The sequence below is a fragment of the Chiloscyllium plagiosum genome, chromosome 21 (assembly GCF_004010195.1).
Source record: "Chiloscyllium plagiosum isolate BGI_BamShark_2017 chromosome 21, ASM401019v2, whole genome shotgun sequence".
In the NCBI taxonomy this organism is placed as follows: Eukaryota; Metazoa; Chordata; class Chondrichthyes; order Orectolobiformes; family Hemiscylliidae; genus Chiloscyllium; species Chiloscyllium plagiosum.
The window spans coordinates 20114945-20124799 of record NC_057730.1 but is presented as its reverse complement, the minus strand read 5'-3'; the positions used below and the strand labels follow the sequence as shown (position 1 = coordinate 20124799).

Sequence of the window (9855 nt, the reverse complement as noted above, 5' to 3'; positions counted from 1 at the left end):
ACATATGCTTCCTTCTTTTTCTTAACCAAACCCTCAATTTCTTTAGTCATCCAGCATTCCCTATACCTACCAGCCTTCCCTTTCACCCTGACAGGAATATACTTTCTCTGGATTCTTGTTGTCTCATTTCTGAAGGCTTCCCATTTTCCAGCTCCCTTTACCTGCGAACATCTGCCTCCAATCAGCTTTTGATAGTTCTTGCCTAATACCGTCAAAATTGGCCTTTCTCCAATTTAGAACTTCAACTTTTAGATCTGGTCTATCCTTTTCCATCACTATTTTGAAACAAAGAGAATTATGGTCGCTGGCCCCAAAGTGCTCCCCCACTGACACCTCAGTCACCTACCCTGCCTTATTTCCCAACAGTAGGTCAAGTACCTTCTCTCGTAGGTACATCCACATACTGAATCAGAAAATTGTCTTGTACACACTTAAGAAATTCCTCTCCATCTAAACCTTTAACACTATGGCAGTCCCAGTCGATGCTTGGAAAGTTAAAGTCCCCTACCATAACTACCCAATTATTCTTACAGATAGCTGAGATCTCCTTACAAGTTTGTTTCTCAATTTCCCTCTGACAATTGGGGGGGGGTCTATAATACAATCCCAATAAGGTGATCATCCCTTCCTTATTTCTCAGTTCCACCCAAATAACTTCCCTGGATATATTTCTGGGAATATCTTCCCTCAGCAGAGCTGTAATGCTATCCCTTATCAAAAATGCCACTCCCCCTCCTCTGTTGCCTCCCTTTCTATCCTTCCTGTAGCATTTGTATCCTGGAACATTCAGCTGCCATTCCCTCCAACAACTTGCCCACCACCGAGGTCAAGCTCACTGATCTATAGTTCCCTGGCTTGTCTTTACCGCCCTTCTTAAACAGTGGCACCACGTTTGCCAACCTCCATCCCTAATTTCCGTAATTGCTATGATATCCCAGTCCCATGTTCCTAACCATGCCCTGAGTTCATCTGCCTTCCCTGTTAGGCCCCTTGCATTGAAATAAATGCAGTTTAATTTATTAGTCCTACCTTGTCCCTGCCTGCCCTGACTGTTTGACTCACTTCTGTTCTCAGCTGTACCCGTCTCAGATCGATCTCTTTCCTCACTATCTCCCGGGGTCCCACCCCCCTACCTTACTATCTCCCTGGGTCCCACCCCCCTACCTTACTAGTTTAAATCCTCCCAAGCAGTTCGAGCAAATTTCCCTGTCAGTATATTAGACCCCTTCCAATTTATGTGCAGTATGTCCTTCTTGTACAGGTCACTTATACCCCAGAAGAGATTCCAGTGATCCAAAAATGTGAATCCTTCTCCCAAACACCAACTCCTCAGCCATGCATTCATCTGCTCTATCCTCCTATTCCTGCCCTCACTAGCTCATAGCACTGGGAGTAATCCAAATATTAGTACCCTTGAGGACCTCCTTTTTAAATTTCTGCCTAACTCTCTGTTATCTCCCTTCAGAATCTGAACCTTTTCCTTTCCTGTATCGTTGTGGACAATGACCTCTTGCTGGCCCCTGTCCCCCATGAGAACATTCTGCACCCTCTCTGAGACATCCTTGATCCTGGCACCAGGGAATCAACACACCATTCTGCTTTTTCTCTGCTAGCCACAGAAACATCTGTCTGTACCTCTGACTACAGAATCCCCAAGCACGTTGATCTCTTGGAAGCCGACGTACCCCTCGTTGCATTAGAGCCAGTCTCAATACCAGAAACTTGGCTGTTCGTGCTACGTTCCCCTGAGAATCCATCACCTCCTACACTTTCCAAAACAGCATACCTGTTTGAAATGGGTATATCCACAAAAGACTCCTGCCCTGAGTGCCGACCTCTCTCACCCTTCCTGGAGTTAACCCATCTATGTGACTGTATCTGAGACTTTTCCCCCTTCCTATAACTGCCATTCCTCCTGTCTCTACCTCTTGCTTAGGAACATAGTTGATTTTGGAGTTGAATTTGTTGGCATGGTGTGCAAAGTAACTGCAGCTGTCTTGAGTAATGCATCTGCACTTAAACGAAAGATGAATCTTCCAGTATTGTCACACTCTTTCAGTGCGATATCAGAGTGTCAGCCTTGATTATGATCTGCCAACTCACGTCTCAAGAATTTATAAATTGTCTGCTCTATCTGCATGTGAAATGACTGTTCATCAAAAAATATTAATTGGCTGTAAATTGCTTTGGAATGCCTTAAGATGAATATCTGAATAACAGCAAGCGTTCTGTCAGGTGAAGAATTAGAGCAGAATTGCACTATACCCTTGATTGAATTTGCATGTATGATTAGATCTGTTCCCACTCTTTGCAGAAGTGTTCATTCACACATTGATATTAGCATCAATGAGGGATTTCACATGCAGCGAGAAAGGACAAATTATTTGCACGCTGAGAAATAATGGTATGATGTGTTGTGAATGCTTTTATTGAAAATTCTAAAACCCGATGGAGCATCAAATGTTCCTGTGATATCATTTACTAGTTTTGAATAAGCAGCAAAATACCAAAGCTCCAGGTTTATTTCCCAGGGTGATGACTAAACCGGGAACACATTGTTAGAAAAGCTGGCGGCTGGGTGCCTCCTGTAATTTAGTTCGAGCTCCATAGCCCAGTGACCCTCATTAGCTACATACAGCTCATCAATCTGAAATATGAAGCCCTCTGGAGTATTCCCAAAATATAATGATACAGACTGGTAACTTGAGCCAATTATACAGGGCTCAAACTGGTTAAGCACATGAGGGAGAAAGGATTAGACCTGAGATAAAGAGGGGTGGGAGGAGACTCGTGTGGAGTATAATCACCAGCACAGACCTGAGATGAACAGTTACCTTACATACTGTAAATCCTGTCCAATATTGTTGCATGTTCATAAAGGCGTAGTCATAGATTGAACTGGCTTTTTATTGATATGATGGAGAATGAGGGTTACTGACAGCTTAGAGGTGTGTGGCAGGGAAACTCATACCGTGCGGGTGATCAGAAACTCTGAATTGCTCATTCCAAGAGCCAGTACAGACACAATGGGGCTGAATGTCCTGTGTGCTGTCACAAGTCTGTGATTCAGGATGACCATGTATAAAATGGCAGTCACATCCCATCGACCAAAAGCTGGTAAATACTGCAAGCAGTGAGTTAGTGTCTTGAGCTCTGTTTATTTTTTTGCTGGAATCATCTGTTTCTACAATGGCTGCTATAATTTGTCCGTGAAGAGCATATGAAAAACTGATGCATGATTCTTAATGGAAGAGCATAACGAAGTATGAGCATGATTGAGCTATTCAGCATTTTGAGTCTTCACCACTCAGTAAAATCCAGAACTGCTCTGATTGTCACCTCAGCTCCATGATCAACCCCCGACCCCTCACCCTGATAACCTTTGACTCCCTTTTTAATCATTTATTAAACAAAAATACCAAAATCTAGTGGTTTGCTGAGGGGTCTGAGTTGTCCAGCTCTTTCCTTTAATTGTTGAGAGAGAGTTTGCTGAAGCAGAGTTTGGAGTTGACTGTCAGAACTGTAGTCTGGCTGTGTAGGTGTTGGCCCACTGGCAATAATTATTATATAATGTTGCTATATTTTTATACAATACTAGCCATTGGAATGTAGCAAAAGGTGTTTGCAGTCCATGGGCTATGAGTGGTGGCAACTCTCTAGGCATAGGTAAAGAACTGGAAAAGACTATTAATCTCAAACCCCTTCTACACCCACCAAACGCCCTGACTAGATATCGTGCAATCTTGTAACCTGATACCAAGACACATTTACTGTTGCTATGCCACAGCTTCCATTTTCAATGCTTAATTTTAATTTTACCATAGCAATTGTTGTAAGTTGTTAACAATGTGGCTGTAAGATTACAGAGGTGCTTCCAACACACACATTACACGTACATCTCTGGGCAATTTTGAGGCCATTTTTTATTTGCATTCAGGAGGAAATAGTTTTAATGAAGTGAGCCTTCTATAAAAGAGCTGATGAACATTGGTTTAATGCTGTTCATTCTCTCCCTGTCACAGCAGCATCTTGATGATAAAAGTGAACAATCAGGATTTTAGTCTGAGGCATTGAAATGCACATTGAAATAACAAAAGAGGAGCTTTAATGGAGCCAGTGCTATGGACTACTCCAGTGAATGTTAGCCACAGAGTCTGGGAAGTTAGAGTTAGAAAGTGCTGGAATAAAGTGTCCTTGTCACAAGTTCAAACCAAGTATTTTCAAAGAGAGAGATTCTTGAGTAGTAAGGGGATCAAAGTTACTGGGATAAGGTAGAAGAATGGGGTTGAGAAACATATCCGTCTTGATAGAATAGTGGAGTAGTGGGCTGAATGGCCTAATTCTGTTCCTATATCTTATGGTTAATGTGTAGCTGATTCTTGAAGGAAATGTTGTTCTCCTTCCAGTTTTGATGCAGTGAGCACAACTGTGCACCAAATCTCCGATCTGCCATCCATACTGTCATTTATCATGCTGTTAAAGAGCCACATAAGCTCCAGACACGATGATGATGGGATTCGCTTGCACTAAATTCGAACAGCTAAACTGGACAACAAATCCAGCTTGTATTTGACCTGAATTTCCTTTGAAATCCCAAACCTGTTGCAGTTCAGGCTATTTTAGTGTTAGATCCAGCAGTAACAGTGATGGCTTGTGCTTCTAATGCATCTTAGAAATTTCTCAAGGTGCTCACAGGAGCATTACCAGACAAAATGTGACCCTGAACCATATGATGAAATATGCTCTGACTAAACGCATAGAGCTGGGATTTTAAGAAACTTTTTAAGTGGGAAACTATATCTGTTTCGTTGATGTTAGCAAACTTTTGTTTGCTTTCTTCAATTCCAGGATGTGACTGCAGGGTTCAAGATTGGAAAATCACTCCGCCCATTCCGTTGTCTCTCCTTCCTCCCAGCATGTTACTGCATCTACGTTTCCTTTTTGATTAGAGAATGTGTGTGAGATATCTCATATCAGTGTGAAACCTAAACTATCTTTGAATTTAGTGCAAAAATGCCAAATTGGTATAATTGACCAGATGGCCTCCTGTGCTTCATGATTCCAGAGAGATTTTAAACGATAAAAAAGCCGGGTTGTTGTGATGCTTTTGTTTTTGTTTCTCTTACCTCTTGAAAGTTTTCTGGATTCACTAACAATAAGCCAGTTACTGTCAGTAAATGGCTGCTAACCTCTGAACTCCCTTCTCTGTGCTGAATGATCTGGAAATAAAGTGGGAGCCCACGAAGGACTTTGTTGACTGTAAATTGAAGACATGTTGAGCTACAACAGGCCACAACGAAGCTACAGTTTATTCCGAGTGATGATGTAAACTATAAGTGAGACATCAATAAATCTCAAATTGCAGCTTTTTGCTTCCTTTCTGCTGTCTAGATTATAGATTTTGAGCGAAACAACCTGAAGTGAATGAGCGTTCAAAATAATGCTGATTGAAAGTACCTTATGCAGGTTAATGTCCATATTCCTGGCTCTTATAGCAATTTGCCAACAAAACTGTTACATGCTTGGTTTATAAATCCAGCACTTCATGTTTAGGACTTGCCCCTGTGTTGCAGCTGCCAAGGTTGTATCTGTTGTGGCATTGCATCAGTCCTGGTGATAGGTGTATCTGGCTTGATTCTGTTGTTTTCCATTTGTTGGAGAAGCAAAGTTTGGGGCCATAAGTGTAGAGTAGTTGCCTAAAAATCTAAATGGGAATTCAAGAGAAATGTCTTCGCCCAGAGAGTAATGGGACTCTACCATAGGGAGTGCTGAGGTGAATGGCACATTTAAGGGGAAGCTGAGAAACATACAAAAGAGTAAGTAGAAGGATGATACGCTGCTAGGATGAAACATATTGGAGTGGGAGGTGGCTCATGTGAAATATGAACACAGATGTAAACATGTTGAGCCCGAAGGTCTGTTTTAGTGCTATAGTTCAGTGTAATTATTTGTAATTATATATAACTCTGTCAACTAAACAATCTCTGGTAAATCCTCGGTGTTAGGGCAAGCATTTAATGTGTGCAGGCACTTTGACTCAATGTTGAGAGGATTATGCATGCTTGATCTTCTCTCTGTTTGTTGAGATCTTCATTTTCTACCAACAAGATTGCTTGGACCGTGACTGATTGTGGGATCTTGGTGTGTACAAATTGTTTCTATGTTTACCTATTCTAGAGTAGAGCAACTGCACTCCAGAATTAATCTTTTGGCTGTGAGGTACCCTTGGACCAGTCGTTGTTGAGGTTACGATACAGAGCATAAAATCCATAGATGTAAAACTAAAGTTCCAATCAGAGCTTTTATTTTCAAACCCCACCTTAGCTTAAGAATTCATAAAAATACAGAATAAAAAAAGTGATCATGAAACTGCTGATTTGTCTTAAACCCAACAGGTTCATTAGTATCCTATAGAAAAGTTTTGTCTTCCTGATCTTATCTGGTCTAACCTGAATCCCAACCCACATCAACGTTGTTGGCTCTTAACTGCCCCCTGCAACGTGCAAGAGTGTGCTGCTGGAAAAGCACAGCCGGTCAGGCAGCATCCGAGGAGTAGGAGAATCGACGTTTGAGCATAAGCTCTTCACCACACTCTTTGACTCTGATTTCCAGGATCTGCAGTCCTCAGTTTCTCCTTGCTGCCCCCAGAAGTGGCCTAGCAAATCTCTCCTTTGTATCAACCAACTGACAGTCATGCACCACATGGACTGCAATGCTTCCCGTGTCAAGGGAAGTTAAGTCGGCAATAAATGCTGGGTTTAATATCAACACCCATATCTTAAGTCCTTTTTAAGTTCTTTGGGATATCCTGAATATGAAAGAAAAGTTATTTACTCAATATATTTATTTCTTCCTTCCTGATTGTAATGCAATTGATGTTTATGTAGACCTTAATTTTATATTTTATCCAGCTATCTGACATGCATAGAAATCATTTGTAATGTTGAGTCTGTAACCCAAAATGGAGTTTGTTCACTCTCTTAGCCCACTCTTACATAGCCAGGCCCAGACAGTTTTGCCAAACCAGAGGGAGCAGTTGTGTTACTGAGCTCACACCTGCACACTTGCCTCGACAATACACTGTGGTGTCTAGAGCCATAGGTCACAGGCTCAGGATATGAGGTAGGCTGTTTAGGACTGAGATGAGGAAACATTTCTTTACTCGCAGATAGTCAGCCTGTGACAAAGGCTGTGGGTGCTGGGTCACTGCTTATATATACACCAGAGGTTCTTTTTAAGATATTAAAGGCATCAAGGAGTATGTAGAGCAAGCAGGAACTTAGCATTGAGTTAGAAGGTTACTCATGATTGTTTTGAATGGTGGAGAAGACTTGAAAGGTTGAATGACCTACTTCTGCATCGAGGGTGTAGTGCTGGAAAAACACGGCAGGTCAGGCAGCATCCGAGGAGACCTCCAGCAATCCTCACTTTCTCCTGGTTGATTCTGACCTCCTTCTGTTCCTAGTTTCTATCTTCCCCAATGTTTGTCAATCCTGGAGCCTTTTTAGACTTCGATCACTGGACTGCCTGAAGCTAAATGTCCAGACTCTGATTTTCCTCTGTCAGGACACTGAGTGACCTTGGTAAATCATTTGTTCACCACAGCAATGTTTTGGGCTTGTCTGATCCAGTGCCAGCCCTTGCCACTGTGAATGGATGGAGTTCCAAACATTCCATCACTCAGTGCTCCCGGTTTGGTTTTCAGTTTGAGTGTAGGATCATATTTACTTACAGAGATGCTGTTCAGTTCCCTCCACAGACGACCGCAACAGCTGACGAACAGAAGGTGTTTGCACTATGGGAAGCTGGGGACTCCTTTGATCAGGCAAGTGTCTTATTCCAAAGTATTTTTTGCAATTGTTGTTTAAAAGCTCTTGAATCCTGCTTTAATCTACAGACCACTTAGTTTCTTGTGGTTTTCATTGTTAAGGGCTCAGCCCATCGTGCAGAACAGCAGCAGGGCCTAAGAGGATTAAAGAAGTGAGGTGAACTGGGAAGTTGCTGGATAATTCAAGGCCAGGGTGAGATAATTAGCAAATGAGCCAGTGGGGTGAGACAGAGAAAAATTGTTTTATTCAGTGAGTTATTACCATCTGGAATACAGTGAAAGCAAATTTAATAACTGGCTTTCCAGGGCTACTGGGAGAAATTGGAGGCATGGAATTCATTGGGTAGACTGAGTGAAAAATGCAGTGCAGGTATGATGGGTCAAATGGCCTGCTGTGTCAGATCACATTATGTTAGGTAATCTCTGGAAGGATTCCTTCAGCCAAGATGTAAACCTGATTTTCTAGAAGCAAGATGAGATCAAAAGGAAGAAAATTGCATTGAAGTCATCAGCATGAAAAATACATGGCTTTTATTCCCACAGACACAAAATAACCTAGAAAATAAAGTTTTATTAATATCATGAAAGCAATCAAACTGCAATGTCACTTAATATTGTGACGGTAAACAGTGAGATGGCAGTTGTGGGACTCAGAGGATTAGGAGTATCGGCCTGGGGATGATTACTGATCTACAATCATTTCAACAAGGCATGGCGATGGGGGTATTTGTATAATGATATGTGTCTTAGGACGGTGTCTGACATATCTAGTGTCTTCTGACCTTGATGTCAATAGAATTGAGAAAAACAATGGATAGGATATTGACTGGTTTATGTTACTTTGGAAAAGGCCCAACCTCTGTCAATAAACAGGGGCTGGATACAGTAATTACAGAGTGGATAAGGTCAAGTGAAATGGAATGGGGTGTAAACTCTTATGAAGGGATTTAAGAGACGAGAGAAACTGTTTCCTCTGGAATGTGAGTTGTTGAAACCAGAAATGATTAGTAGAAGACCCAGAGGGGAGATGAGAAATTCTTTCCTTAAGTATGAGTACTGATCTTAAATGCACTGTCTGAATGGATGGTGGAAGCAGCTTCAATAATAACAGCTGGAATTAGAAATACACTTAGAGGAAGAAATAGCACAGCTGTGGGGAAAGAGCGAGAGTGGGATTGATTGCTGTTTGAGAGCCTCCACCTGTCAATGTAGTTCTGATACTTGAAACAGGCTTGCTTTGTTACTTCAGTGATGCATGACTGACGTTTTTCTCATTTCAGCATCGGCAGATACTCCTTGAAATTTTTTCAAAAAATTATCGAGTGCGTAGGAATGTCATTCAGTCTAAACTGGGCCAGGATTTTGGAGAAAGTCTCAGTAAGCCCGATGTGGATAAAGTTCTGAAGGTAATTTGGCCAACAGCTTAATGCAGAAGTTGAAATTTGCCTTATATAATGAAGCAGAGCTCTGGTCTAAAGTGGAAATGATGGTAAAGTAACTACCCATCTTCCAAACTCTGTACACCTGAACTCCTCTTAAATAGCTCAACTCTCAGCAAGTCCTGCTTACCAATCACCTCTCACGTTCTTTGGCGCTACCTACATTTTAAAATCTCATTCTTGTTTTCAAATCTGTCCTTAACCTCACTTCTCTTATGTTTATAATCTCTTCCAGCCCATAATGTCCCAAGATCTCTGCACTCCTCCAACTTTGGCTTCCCACACATGCCTAATTTTGATTGCAGCACCATTGACAGACATGCATTCAGCTGTATGGGGGCCCTGAGCTCACTGCCCCCTGACCACTCCTGCCTCTCTCTTCCCCTTGACACTCCTTAACATCTGCATCTTTGACCCAGTTTTTTGTCATCTGTTCTAATATTGCCTTCTGTAGCTCAGTGGTTTGTAATGCATTTATGAAGTGCCTAATGGCATTTTGTTACGTTAAAGGTACAATATAAATGTAGATCCTTGTCAATAAAAATACAGCTGTTGTAAAAAGCTTGTTTCACTAATACACTTTGGGAA

General features: G+C 41.7%; 1 protein-coding gene across 2 annotated transcripts in view; it reads left to right on the top strand.

The window, feature by feature from the left end:
- The window catches only part of polr3e (polymerase (RNA) III (DNA directed) polypeptide E), a 68563-nt gene that overhangs the window by 57652 nt on the left and 1056 nt on the right, over positions 1 to 9855 (top strand). For both annotated transcript variants that reach the window (XM_043711413.1, XM_043711412.1), the window contains 2 exons: positions 7748 to 7825; positions 9109 to 9234. In XM_043711413.1, coding sequence (XP_043567348.1) covers positions 7748 to 7825; positions 9109 to 9234 — 204 coding nt within the window. The remainder of the gene's footprint in view (positions 1 to 7747; positions 7826 to 9108; positions 9235 to 9855) is intronic.